The sequence below is a fragment of the Kwoniella mangroviensis genome (assembly GCF_000507465.2).
Source record: "Kwoniella mangroviensis CBS 8507 chromosome 1 map unlocalized Ctg01, whole genome shotgun sequence".
In the NCBI taxonomy this organism is placed as follows: Eukaryota; Fungi; Basidiomycota; class Tremellomycetes; order Tremellales; family Cryptococcaceae; genus Kwoniella; species Kwoniella mangrovensis.
This window is the reverse complement of record NW_027062533.1, coordinates 13520909-13534336: the sequence shown is the minus strand read 5'-3', so window position 1 is coordinate 13534336 and position 13428 is coordinate 13520909. Positions and strand designations below refer to the sequence as shown.

At 48.1% G+C, this 13428-nt stretch overlaps 4 protein-coding genes across 4 annotated transcripts; 1 reads left to right on the top strand and 3 right to left on the bottom strand.

Moving 5' to 3' along the window:
- Positions 1–1669: 1669 nt before the first annotated feature.
- On the bottom strand, positions 1670–3590 carry I203_105104 (uncharacterized protein; the record flags this gene model as incomplete). Its single annotated transcript, XM_019151661.1, has 5 exons — positions 1670–2153; positions 2219–2578; positions 2642–2760; positions 2815–3162; positions 3222–3590. 5 exons carry the CDS (start codon positions 3588–3590, stop codon positions 1670–1672), a joined length of 1680 nt encoding a protein of 559 aa, XP_018999045.1.
- Positions 3591–4292: 702 nt separating this feature from the next.
- Positions 4293–6450, top strand: I203_105103 (uncharacterized protein; the record flags this gene model as incomplete). Its single annotated transcript, XM_019151660.1, has 14 exons — positions 4293–4326; positions 4379–4395; positions 4446–4474; positions 4527–4606; positions 4656–4769; positions 4824–4977; positions 5036–5193; positions 5255–5322; positions 5402–5567; positions 5624–5796; positions 5853–6017; positions 6080–6150; positions 6193–6258; positions 6315–6450. The coding sequence occupies 14 exons, from the start codon at positions 4293–4295 to the stop codon at positions 6448–6450; spliced, it is 1431 nt and encodes a 476-aa protein (XP_018999044.1).
- A 917-nt stretch (positions 6451–7367) lies between these two features.
- Positions 7368–9607, bottom strand: I203_105102 (uncharacterized protein; the record flags this gene model as incomplete). Its single annotated transcript, XM_019151659.1, has 11 exons — positions 7368–7386; positions 7436–7688; positions 7745–7920; positions 7981–8103; positions 8165–8226; positions 8289–8514; positions 8579–8687; positions 8750–8981; positions 9052–9190; positions 9249–9374; positions 9441–9607. The coding sequence occupies 11 exons, from the start codon at positions 9605–9607 to the stop codon at positions 7368–7370; spliced, it is 1632 nt and encodes a 543-aa protein (XP_018999043.1).
- An 805-nt stretch (positions 9608–10412) lies between these two features.
- On the bottom strand, positions 10413–13122 carry I203_105101 (uncharacterized protein; the record flags this gene model as incomplete). The annotated part of the gene is made up of 11 exons (XM_019151658.1): positions 10413–10610; positions 10668–10877; positions 10937–11045; positions 11098–11322; positions 11377–11525; positions 11577–11738; positions 11799–11900; positions 11951–12112; positions 12173–12492; positions 12547–12750; positions 12813–13122. The coding sequence occupies 11 exons, from the start codon at positions 13120–13122 to the stop codon at positions 10413–10415; spliced, it is 2151 nt and encodes a 716-aa protein (XP_018999042.1).
- Between the last annotated feature and the right edge of the window lie 306 nt (positions 13123–13428).

The following is a 13428-nucleotide window of genomic DNA, read 5'->3' as shown; positions in this document are numbered from 1 at the left end:
CCCCCCCTAACCCCTAACCCCTAACCCCTAACCCCCCCCTAACCCCTAACCCCTAACCCCTAACCCCTAACCCCTAACCTAACCCCTAACCCCTAAACCCCCTAAGACCGAGCTGTGAGTGAAAATAATTTCTCATTCGTCACACATCACTCCTATGCATGATCTGACTGGATATTCTGATTCAGCAGCCAATTCTGTATTGGGAATGTCTTAAACAACTTGAAGTATGCATGGATGTGCGATATGAAAAAAGTTTTTCACCAAGTCCGATTTGATCCCGGCTTGGGGGGTCAGACCGAGCTGTGAGTGAAAATAATTTCTCATTCGTCACACATCACTCCTATGCATGATCTGACTGGATATTCTGATTCAGCAGCCAATTCTGTATTGGGAATGTCTCAAACAACTTGAAGAATGCATGCATGGGCGAAACGGAATATGTTTTTCACCCCCTCACGATTTGATCCCGGCTTGGGGGGTCGGACGGTCAAGTGAGTGAAAATAATTTCTCATTTGTCACACACCGATGCTACCGTCCTGCAAATGGTATATTCTCGCTCACACACTCTTCCTCTACCAGGTGATATATGTCATCAAGTATGCATGCACGCGTGGCCGATGTTATCTTTCTTTTTCAGACCCAAATTTGATCCGGCAGGGGTGGCTCCGTGCCGACCCAAAATATTTTCTCAATCATGCTACACATCACGTAGAGACCTCAGACCAATTTTCCCAGCATCCTACACGTCCCCTCTACCATCTGGGATGATAATATGCATGCATGAAAATCGGGCAAAAATCCGCCCCCCTCATAGAATCGGTATGTAACCCCCCAAAAATCACAGAGCCAGAAGAGTGGCTTTACTGTGATAAGCTCCGTAGGTCCTCCTACCGAACTTCCGCCCTCGCCAACATCGCTTCAAGACAGTCGAGTGCTGATCTCACGCTGTATGGATGACTTGAGGTTAACGATCTGACCAGTGCAGCTTTTTTTCCGAGGCTATGTGTGTTATAAGAGCCACATTCAATGTCCTGCTTCATTCTCACGAGGGTCCACTTCCTCCTATTGTGGCCGGGAAGGAACCAGACGAGAGGCGAAGAGCGGGCGAGAGGAGTAGACGGAGAGGAGGCCAAAGATGGAGACATAGTGGGGGTGAGATATGAGGCGAAACATGATGCAGGAGAGAAGGATGGTGACATGGGTTACGGTAACTCTTACGGTAGCTCGATGATGATTGGATACATAATGCGTTACAAAATATCTAACCCCCCACAGAATGTTGAATGGTCATCAAGAATGGTTAGATGGTCTGGTCGATGCTGCAAGAAAATGAATAAAATCCCCGGATGAGGAAAGAATAGGAGGGGGTATTTGTCGTACGATAAACGAGTTAGAAGAGTGCATGTATATATAGTGTTCTACCAGGAGGTACCTTTCCGCTGATCACACTTCGGTCACATAATACGAGCGGATGCCATGACCTAGGTACATATCGCTTGTCTCCCGTGTCTATTGTCCATCAGTAGGCATAGAATGCTATGACATTTTTGATACTCCAATGCGTGAACGATATATGGGTTTGATTCCCAACAGCATTATACAGCAGTCAGCAACCTGTCTACCGGATGGACTGTTCCATTCCCGACGGGGTGGGACGCCAAAGGCTTATCAGCCTGCTTGAGAGAGGAAACCGTTTAGGAAAATATCGTTGAGTATAAAATCGCCTGGTGCGGTGTCATCGAACTGGGGAGGTCGACTTCCGTCCGTTGCTGAATCACTTGTACTTTCCACGGCTAGCTCCCCCAGCTGATCATTCAGCACCTCAACCGACCGGTGGAGACTGGGCTGTCCTCCCGCCATTTCCAGTAGGATTGATTGGATCTCCCGCAGCGTCTTCACGGTATCTGCAGGAATGAATATGGCCATCTGCTTGTGTACGGCTAAGTCCAGTAAAAACACACTCGCGGCCACCCACAGGGTCCATGCTACAATAGTGAATCTTGGCATACCGTATGCTATTCGCTCTGTTCTGACAACATCCAGGATCTTCACAGCCGAATCCATACATCGTCGAGCGACAGCATGGTCTTTATCTGGCTTAGCTGCGTAATGAGGACGATGAGCTAATATAATGGTCGCGTGGATGAAACAACTACAGAGTCATTGTCAGCAACCCTGGGTGTCAAAAAACTGGACAGACCTGTCGAAGAATCTCACGCTAAGTGCGACAAGTGCGTTGGCACAATGTCATTTGCATTGACCCGTAGATGCATCGGAATTTTCTCCAACAGGCCTACGGCATCATGCAGTAGCCTTTTATCTTCCACTCCCATACCGAGGCCTCCTTCACTTGTACCGCAATAGTACCTCAAGAGAACACGGGTAAGAACGACTGATGTGCTACAGGCCATGATGAAGCACGAGACAGCATGCGAAGGTCGAGGATCCACCTGGCACCCTGGCATCCCGAGCGGGGTCCAAATGTCATGTTCGGTCGAGTCATCCAATATCACTTGTGGCGCAGCGGATATAGTGTCTTGAAGCATGGGTGTCCTCCCAAGGTAAACACTAATCATCCTATATATTGTAAAATGGTTTCAGTATTGCCCACTTGACCGAATAGACTGAGCATGCACTCACTTATCCCATAGATATGCGGACCACCATAGTCTCCTGCGAGCTTCCAAATCTACTTCCGTATGATGTTCGTCCGGCCCGACATCAAACTGACAACCAAGATCCTGCACCATCCGGAATGCCTACCAGCATGCGATTGTCAGCAGCCCCGTCCAACAAGCTGAAGAATGACGCACCATTCCAGCATACATCCAGCCTTGGCTGATGCGGCCTTTTGTGTTTTCTAGCGCACTGAGCAGCAATAGGCCTTGAGCGGTAGCAACGCTACTACCCTTTTCCAGCTCTTCATCTAGCAAAGTCTTAGCCTTGGCCTCGAAATATTGCACCAACGGCTGATGATCGGCCATCGCCTGCTGCTCTCTACAGTGTCTGGTGGAATGGGCTAGTATAGCATGAAACTGGAACGAGTTGAAGTACGGATTGTTCACTTCCAGCATGCCTCTCACAAACGCGGGGCGATACACCATGGAGAACATGGGATAAATCCACGTCCAAAAACTGTCTAGCAGATACGTGTATAGCTCCTGCCCCGTTTAAGAGTCAGTGAGTTCGTTCAACAGCACAATAGACCTATGTTACTCACCTGTGGTGCTTCCGGAAGACCCAAAGTGTAGATATATAGAATAGCTGGCTCGATCCCTCTTTGCGTCGCAGCATTCTCAAGCAACTTCCTCCTAGATTCTGCATCCTGGGGAAAAGAATCCGGCAGGACAGAATCTCGAGATTTAGATTTTGCTGCTTTTAATGGAAGCCGATACATACTAGAATGATTGTGATACTCGGTTTGACCTTGGCTATTTCTGATGATCTGGGATTCTGAGGAGAATAAGGGTGAAATCGAAGCCGCCATGACTTCTCGGCCGTTTTCTGGCGATGTGAAACCTCTGCTGTCACTGACCGCTTCGTCTCGTTTGTATGACAGCAGGTTTCTCTCATCTATCAGTTCCCTCATCGTATTCTCTAGCCTGTCCAAGCGATCCTCCACCGTTTGCTTCGTCTTCTCTTCCGGATAAGAGCATTGTTCTTCACGCTTGTTGCATAGCGAACAAGAAGGTTTGATCCGGTCGCATTTACGCTATCCATGACAAGATCAGCAGTGAAAGCAGAGTGATGCGGTGTAACTTCGCTTGCCTTGTTCTTCCGACATGACCAACATGCAAACGTCGCGATTTCCACCTCAGCCTCGATGAACTTCGAAGTTCGTTTACTGCTTGACAGTAGCGATTGGCTCATGATGCGAAAGCCCGCCAATGAGACTAGCGGCAAATTGACCCGCTACAGCCGCAAGAGAGCGTAGTTTACTAGTAGATTCTGTGCTGTACGAAGAGGCCGAGATGATGTGGATCAGTGATAGTGTAGCGAATGTAAATCGCAAACATAAGGGGATGACCGCCTTCGGTTCCGCTCGGACCGGTGTAGGGGGGGTGAAATCACGTGTTGGTTCGGGAGGATCCCCCCGCAAGTCCGCATCCACCTTCGGTAGATATCACATCAAGTCCGCATCAAATAGTTCAGCATCTGTCTTATAACCTCCCCCAGCACGGAAAGCCCCGAGCAACCTTCTCAATGTCGAGACACTCCTACTCAAGCACACCGTATCGTAAAATCACCTCGGACCATAAATCTGACAACTCCTTATACTACGTTGCACAACATGTCCGTCAAGATTACTAGTTACACCGTTCATGGTGAGTTCGCCGGGATGAGTTACACCATTCCAGCTGACACAGTACCATGCAGATCTCCGCTTTCCCACCGTAAGTCGATCAGAGTCCCCTATGATCTTCTCTGCTAACGGAGTCGGTAGGATGTATACGGTGACGGTACCGACGCTATGTGAGTGCAACAAGTAGTTTTGTTGAAGCCGCCTTGCTAACACCTGTCACAGGAATAAAAGCTGCGACCACTCTATGGCATACATCAGAGTGAACACTAATTCCGACCTGAAGGGATCAGGAATGACTTTTTGTAGGTATCTCGCGTCCGTCATTGACAGCTCCACTGATTATTCCTCTAGCTATCGGTAGAGGCAATGATATCCTTTGTTACGCTATATCTCAGATCGCCGAACGGATCATTGGCATGGATGTGGAAGAAATTTTTGGTGATATGGGCGCCTTTTGGGAGTATAGTGAGTTCGGAAAGCGTCCATCCGATTCATTGTCAGAATGCTCACCCATTCCAGTCGTTGTCGCCGATCCTCAACTCAGATGGTTGGGACCAGAAAAGGGAGTGATGCATCTAGCAAGTGCAGCGGTAGTCAATAAGCTATGGGATATGTATGCGCTGTCGCGTAAGAAGCCCCTCTGGAAGCTTATTGCGGATTTCACCCCTGAAGAGTGAGTTGTATGTTCTCGTATTGGGGATGGTTCGAGTTGACTAAACCGTGAGGCGTAGATTTGTAAAAGCAGCTGCATTCAAATATGTGGAAGACACATTGTCTAAGGAAGAGGCGCTTGCAATTTTGAAGGATGGACAGGCTCGAAAAGAAGCTCGGATACAGGAAGTGGTTGGCAAGGGATATCCAGCTTACACCACGAGTGCGGGTTGGTTGGGTAAGTGAATGAACCTGACAGTTCGCTCATTACGTAGCGCTCGCTGATACATCTGGGATAGGATACTCGGATGAGAAAGTAGAACGGCTGGTTAGAGATGCCTTAGGAAAGGGATTCAATCACATCAAGGTGTGTTTTGCCATGTCCCATCGTCGATGGGATCGACATTCTGAATTATATTGTGGTTCAAGCTGACACAGTATTACAGCTTAAGGTTGGGGCAAACCGAGATAATGACCTACGAAGATGCGAGCTCGTTAGATCTATCATCGATAACCCAGACAACATGCCTACCGGTTTCCATGTAGATCCAAGCAGTATTGTCGGGAAGAACGCAGGTCCTACTGGCTGTGTTTTGATGGTTGATGCCAATCGTGCGTATTTCTTCGACTCAAACCACCAGATTCTTCACTCATCAACGGAGTTACAGAGGTATGGACTGTCAGTGAAACGATTGACTACATGACTCATCTGGCGCCTGCCAAACCCTGGTTCATCGAAGAGCCGACTGCCCCTGATGACGCCGTTGGACATGCAAAGATCAGAAAAGCTCTCAAGCCCATGGGGATCAAAGTTGCTACTGGGGAGCATACGCACAACAGGGTGAGTAGCTGGTCCCTCACGAACCTAGAAAATGACTGATATCATCACTATCAAAGATGGCGTTCAAGCAGTTCTTCGAGCTTGAGGCCTATGATGTGTGTCAGATGGACGCTGTGCGTGTTGGTGGCTTTAATGAAGTTTTGACGATTCTCCTAATGGCGAAGAAGTATGGAGTACCGGTGTGCCCACATTCAGGAGCTGTCGGCCTGATGAATTATCATGTCAGTGGATGGAAAACCTTCTCTACTTGCTGCGGACAAAGGCAACTAACTCCACGATGCAGGTACATGTTTCGCTAATCGACTTCGTGTGCGTCACTGGTGAAATGGAACACAACGTCCTAGAATATGTAGAGTGAGTGATGATCCGTTTGACAATAGCTGACGTATGTTTCAGCCATCACTTTGTACATGACCCATTTATACATCCTGTAGGACCAGTCAATGCCAGGGGCAGATATCCGTGAGCCAATTCAATCCTCCTCTCAATATATATGGTGCTCAAATTAAGACCCGTAGTGTACCTCTTGACCCAGAGGTCGGCGCGTCCATTGCGATCTTCGACAAAACCATCGAAAAGTTCTCGCATCCACACGGATCTTACTGGGCTGCGCATTTACGGGGAGAGGATACCCAGCAGGCGCTTGATGCGTGAAACCTCGGCCGCTGTAAGGTCGTATGTGATGGATGTGTGACGAAGTGAAGCAGAATTACATGCAACTATATTAGTTTGCATCATTGACGGACTTCATCCAACAAAGCATCTCCAATTGTAGATGTCCGATCAACGGAAATCCTAACCATGACTTGCTTTTGCGCATTAAACGTTGCCTTGTACATCAGCTCTGGTTCTTCAAGCTGGTCAGTCGTCTAGGCATCAGGAATGCTTTATCCTATCAACTTCTGAAACGAATTTGTCAGATTACGCTCTATTGAGACAGTTGTTTCGTAGGCTCGGGATAAGACTTATATCTACCGGGTTTGTGTATCTTAGTTGGTAAGAGGAGCACTCTCGATTTTGTGTTGAGAAATCTTCTTGGGATTTTGTCACTCATATAGCTACAATCCGATGTGTCGATCTTCAATGATCTCATCATCGGTCAGCTATGTACGACTTCGGTTCGCAGACAGGTCCACCATCCCGAACTTACAACATTACCATTATATAAGAGGTTGTATCGTACCTGCTATGGTAAGATCGTGTAATTAGTTCGACTTGATAGCTTTCAGCGGTTGACGCCCGCTGCACATGTGATAATGGCCAAAAAAAATCTGATTATGGAACTTAGGGCAACAGGAGACACAAAAGCCCAGCCATGAGTTTCCTGCAGGCATGCATATTCTTGGTGATATTCTTATGCAACACATTCATCGTGCCTGTAGACCACGATACATCATCGAATGTAGAAGACATGCATTCAATTTGGTATCGCTACTCGCTCTGGTCCACTACGTAGCGCCATGTCTTTCCTCATCTGATCGACGTTGAGATAACCAGTACGGACTATCCACTGCTACATATCCTCTTGCAAGGGTCATCCCAATCGTTCTGTCCTTTGTGATGTTTCGCATTTAGTAGACGTAATGAAAGCTGAGCATTGTCAGCTTTGCCTGCTGACCTCAGAGTCGCAAAAACTCACTTAAGATTCTGCTTATCTGTCAGATCAGCGAAGGCTGTTTCGTTGATGGCTGGAGCCTCCTCTTGTCTTTGTGATTCACGTTGTCGGTTGAGGCGTTTCAAGTAAATTCGCAACGCGAGGAAACACAAGGCTTCGAGGATATTCGAGGCTAACATACTTCCGATACCTTCTTTATAAGTCGGTGCTTGTTCTGCTTTGTAGAAGAAGGGCGATGCTATAGATCCGATACATGATCCGAACCAGATCATAGCGTCTGAGAAGAAAATCAGTCTTGTCAAGCGCACCAACCGGATGACTCGGACGACTCACTAGTAAGCATCTTCTTGGTCTGACCAGCGGTATTTGAAGTGATGAGCGACAAGCAGATAACGAAACTGGTTTGATACGATCCGGTGAGATAAAAACAGATCAACCGTCCGACATAGGCGTTCGTGGGCGCGAGTAAGAATCCAAGCGTTCCAGCGATGGTTGGGAGCATAAACAGCCTGGATAGAACCGCCGGGATCAGTTTGAGATCCGCTCACACGATACACGCTCCGACTCACATGCAGACGGTTGTTCGATTATTAGGGGGCAGTTTGCTGTTCAAAATAGCACCTGCAGCTATCCAGATGACCACCAAAGCACCTTGGGGCAGACCCAGGAGCGATGTGTGAAGTCGATCGAATCTGTCGCAATTCAAATAAGCAGTGTTTCTCTGCACTACCTCGGGCAAAGTATGTCACTCACCCCAATCCTTGAATAACCAGGGTCGAAAAGTTGGAGATACCGCCATTGGGGATAGCGCCAAGCTGGTCTGTAAGTTTTAGTAAACTGCTTCGCGATGTATCAGATTGTGATTTTGAATACTCACGAAACCGATGAAAAAGAACAACCAAGTCTTGACATCCGTAAGACACTCTCTGATCTGGTCCATTTTCCAAGTACGGTCGGTTGTACCAGTCTGGTTGTGCCGAATACGAGCGACAGCAATCAGTCGCTCTTCACGGGTCAACCACCACGCAGATGCATGTGTGTTGGGAATCAAAATGATCAGTGCCAAAGCCCAAGCTGAGCACACCGCTCCAACAATCAGAAATCTGTGATAGTCACAAGTTCAGTCGTTGCTTTCAACACGTAGATATCAGAAACAAAAGGACCTACTCGTATCGCCAACTGGCCAGCGACCCTTTGATATGACCAATTCCATATCCGATCAAGCCACCGGCACCCACTCCGACACCGTTGAAGGCGTACCATGCGCTTATGCGACCTGTACCGTTACGTCCGTCAGTGCTGGCTAACTCCTTAGTAGCATTGGGCAACGCTACTCACTCGGCTGTTCTGACGATTTGTACCACATTGTGGTGATCAACATGAAAGCAGGATCGGCGATAGATTCGAAAGCGCCCGACAAAACCCTCAGCACAGCGAGTTCCGCGAAGTTCTTGGCGGCAGCTTGAGCCATCAGGAATACCCCCCATAGCATGATGTTGATAGATAGGTACGATACAAAAGGGACCTTTTGCATGATCAGATTGCTGGGAATGGACCATGCGAGCCATCCCTAAAGGCGAACGTGGTTAGTGAATGACGCATAACGCAGTGGTGCTCTGCAGTGGAGTTGACGGACGTACAAAGTAGAAAATACTAGAAAGCCAGGAATATTTGGAGCCGGATAGTCCAAGACCGATTTTGTGATCCTTGATTCCAAAGATAGCTGCGTAAGACAGAGTGGTCTTATCCACATAGTAGAACAGATAGCAAATACCCAAGCTGGTATGAAGAACCGCCGTATCAGTATTTTGCCACAAGCCACAAGCTTCACACATACCATGGCAGAACAATCATATCGATCTTTCGTCTAACGGCGCGGTCCATTTCAGGGGTCAATGCTTCGTCGTTACCATACTTCTCAAGAGCTTCCCGGTAGAAGTTGATCATATCCGAACGCTTGTACCTGTTCATCGGGTTGAAGCAGGTTCAGTCTTCTGAAAGTCCGGATCTGAGAGCAACGTGTACTTACAGATCAGAAAATTGCCACTTCCTGTTGGATACAAATTGTCCAGGTTGTCCTTCGACGTCTGGATCCGCCATCTTCTCCTCGATCATAGCGAGTTCCACCTTCTGATCAGAAGGTAGCAACTCATCTCCGATGGTTGCACGATTCTGTGCAGTATCTACGGTTGTCATTGCGTTGATCGGGTTCACTGAGATCATTCATCGAGACGAAAAATGGAAATGGACTAATGAACTATATATACCTGTCATAACCCCTCCATAGCATTAGCCGTCAAGACCTTTCAAGCATCAGCTGACTGCTTTGATTTGGATTCCTCTGCCAGATCTCGCGGACTTGGCGGACTTTCGGGCCATCAGTCCGCCCACCTGCGGGGCGTGCGGGGCTCACAAATCTTCTACCATGATATCCGATGCAGATTTGTCGGGTTTCCTACGGGTTTCCTACCGGGCCGCCCATCGGGCCGCATGCATCTGTGTGAGGCCAAGCGAGCTAAGCAACTGCATGAAGATCGCAGACATTGGATTCAATGCAATTCTCCGTTATCGTTTCAGTAAAGACAATTCACTCAATAAATTTGGTAATGGAGAAGTTGCCGTTTTATTCCTTGACTAGCGGAACCGAATGTGGTGATGACAGCTCAGTTAACGTCAGTCATCAGAGCCGGGGTACCAGAGGTAGTGCTTGTAGGCATTTCCCTCGGATGAGGAGACAGGAGACGATACTAGCGCAGATTAGTGCCAAAATGCATAATAACTTTTCGGGGTCTCCAATGACAGAATCTACAATTTGAGGAGCCAGATGTTTACCCGGAATAGTGAATGAATCGATGCGCGCTTGTCCACCAAGACGTGGTATCAATTGGAAAGGTATGGATCGGCTCTACGTATGCTTGGAGCTCGATTTCAGGGTCGATTTGCTTACACGATAAACGGACTCGGCAGAGATCAATTGTTTGGGACAATCTTTTGATGTAATTTAAGCACAACACCCTTGTTTGTTAAGACCATTTGCTTTCGCCTTCTCCTCAATGTCGTTGTCGCCTTGTAAATGCTGTCCGGGATTGTGAAGTTGTGATTGATTGAAAGCCTGTGTACTGGCGGGTACGTCGATCGCTGGCGAAGCGGTGAAGAAGTCGTTGGGCTTCAGGTGGATCATGTGGATCTCGCATGGCATCTGGACAAAGGGAGTATCAGCTGTTAATTCCATATCGGTTGATACTACTTGACGTACCACGGGGAAGTCCTCTACTCTAGGGTTATGTGTCAAACCAAAAGTATGCCATACGACCAGATCTGCGTTGTCCACGTTGTCGTCTCTGGCTACCCAGGATCGTAAACCGTTGGCATCGCCGTTCGACTGGTTGGTGTATAGACCACCGGCGTATAACTCCCTGTCCTTGTAAGATGTTACGTATATATGGTGTTCCCCAAATTCCGCCCGCTAGGAACATGCCAATTATCAGTCATAGTCGCAGAAGCTGAGGGGGATCCTTCACTCACGGCATAAGCTATAGACTCAGGATGAGCCAACATGAGTTGCGATGGTGCCGGGACTAGCTTGTAAGCGACGTTTTTACCAGATACAGGGTTGACTTTGTTAGGGTTGGTGCTATATTTTAGGGCAATCAGCGGATGGCGGGGATTACCTCGAGCCTACGTACATTTTAAACACTCTATTCTTCTCCGGAGCAGCATCCGCCCAGCCACTCTTGGTGATAGCTTTCTGCTCGACGGTGTATCCGACACCCCATTTGTTGTCCGAAGGTGGATTGGCTTTATCGAACGGCATGGCAACGGAATCCTCTTGAACGACGGTGTTGTTGTGTCCATCGATGGCCGGGTCGATACGGACGGAGAAGAGATGTTGGTGATTTGTGGCAAGTACGCTACGGGAGTCACAATATCAACGCGAGACCACTTCAAAGACGCCCAAGACTTACCCAGGTGATACGACATTGCCATGTGGAGAGGTTTCCCCTGGAAGAATCGCGACAGTGCTCAGGATACCGGTTGCTCGTACTTCAAGACTGATACCAGCGGCCTGATCGAATCTCCAGGCGAAGATGTATTCGTAATTTGCTACCGTTATCTGCAAGCAGCACTTCAGCATCCATGCGAGGAGATAGAGGGAGCAACTTACAATAGTCTGGATGATGAGGATACGGGAACGAGTGACAGAGGGTCTGTTTGTACGGAAATTTGTGTGTTTCCATCCTATTCCGTCATCTTGTTCGTGAATACAGACCACTCCTCGTTGCAATGTAGGACTTCCGTCTTGGCTAAAGTGATCGAAGTTGAGATACTATAGCGATGAGTGTGGATTTTAGTCAAGGTCATGTGGGAATTAAACTGCACGACTCACCGCGATCTCCCCGAGGCAATCACATCCCAAAGCCAATTCATTGGCTGTGAGACCGGCGCCGATATCACCTAGGTCGAAAGCTTGCTTACGATGGAAGGGGGCCTGGTGGAGTATCAGCTTCTTGCTTGAGTGACGATCATCCCATCACTCACTCGTGGATCACCATAAGGTACCGTCATATCGCTCACACTCAGCCGATAGAACGTACTTCGACCATCGTATCTGATGTCGCTGAGAACGATCCCCTCCCTATAGTTGAAACCGATATGGAAGGCCCATTTTTGCCATCGAATGACTCGCCCTTCTAGTGTGAACTGGACATATCACTCAGTGTCAGAGGTGTACGGCTACACGAGGTTCACAAGACTACTCACACTAGCTCCCTCAGGCTGCAGGACCCTATAAGGCTTGATATCCTCTCGTGATGAGAGGCCAGCTGTAGCTCTGATATTCTGGTCATATTCATTGGGGACATAAGCTTCCCATGGGAATCTACCATCTAGATCTAACAATGTTTTATCCCCCTTGCCATAGATCGGACAGTAATCCAATCTTTGCAACTCGAATGTATCTGCGCTTATCACAGGTACGATCGGAAGAGGAGCGGCATAATGACATGTATCAGGATTGTCAGAGAATGAAAGGTAGACCATGAAAGGGATGGATCGAGGTGTTGCGTCGAGGGTATCCGCGCCTGAGTTGAAAAGTTTTAGATGAGAGTTGAGCAAAAGATTCTATGATGACTCACCATAGATCCATCCATCTGCGACTACTTTAGCATTCGAAGGTAGATCAAGTTTAGCTATGGCAGCTTTGAATGTCGGGTTGTTGAGCAACGCTTCCTCAGCAGCCATCATCTCCCCCATGTCCGGCGGCACATGTTGACCTGCGGGCACCGGCTCAGCGGAGATGATCTGAGAACTACCAGTCTCTGGTAGAGAGATTTGATAGACTGGGTTGAAGCGTTGACGTCAGATGAGTCTTTAGAAGTCATTCTATTGTGCATACACTCACCAAGCCAGTCGGCGCCTTTCGAGTGCCTTCGACCTACTAAAATTTCGGCTGTCCTGTCTAGTCTGGAGACGGCTTCACCTGCTGCATATTCGTCTAGCCAAGGTACGAGAATCGCTTTAGGAGGTTCGACTAGTTGAATGGATTTGAACCACAATCTAGCTCCATTGGCCGTATGTCGGATCGCGTCGACTGAGCGAGCTATCTCCGAGGCGGTGAGTGGGTCAAGAGGATGATAATATGGTGGTTCTTCGGCACTGCTGATACCGAGTTTCGATACAACAGCGGAAAGTGTAGATTCAATGAAGGTCATTTCAGTAAAAGAATGTTGAGGCTGGTTACATCGTCAAGTGCAGAGCTGTCCTGGTCTTCGTATTTTATATCCTAGGCTGGTATCCGGACAAGGATGATGGTACAGCAACTCGCCAAAATGATTGGTCGAGAGAGCGAGATTACGGATAGTGAGATTTTCTGTGATTGGCCAAAAGAGCGAGCAAGTCGCGGGACGAAATGCGACGTCCAACCCGGCCGAAATGATCGTGGCACATCGCATCCAGTACGTGGTCTTATCATGGTCAAGATAGGGCTTTCAAAAACGATTGGATCCTTTAGCGAGATA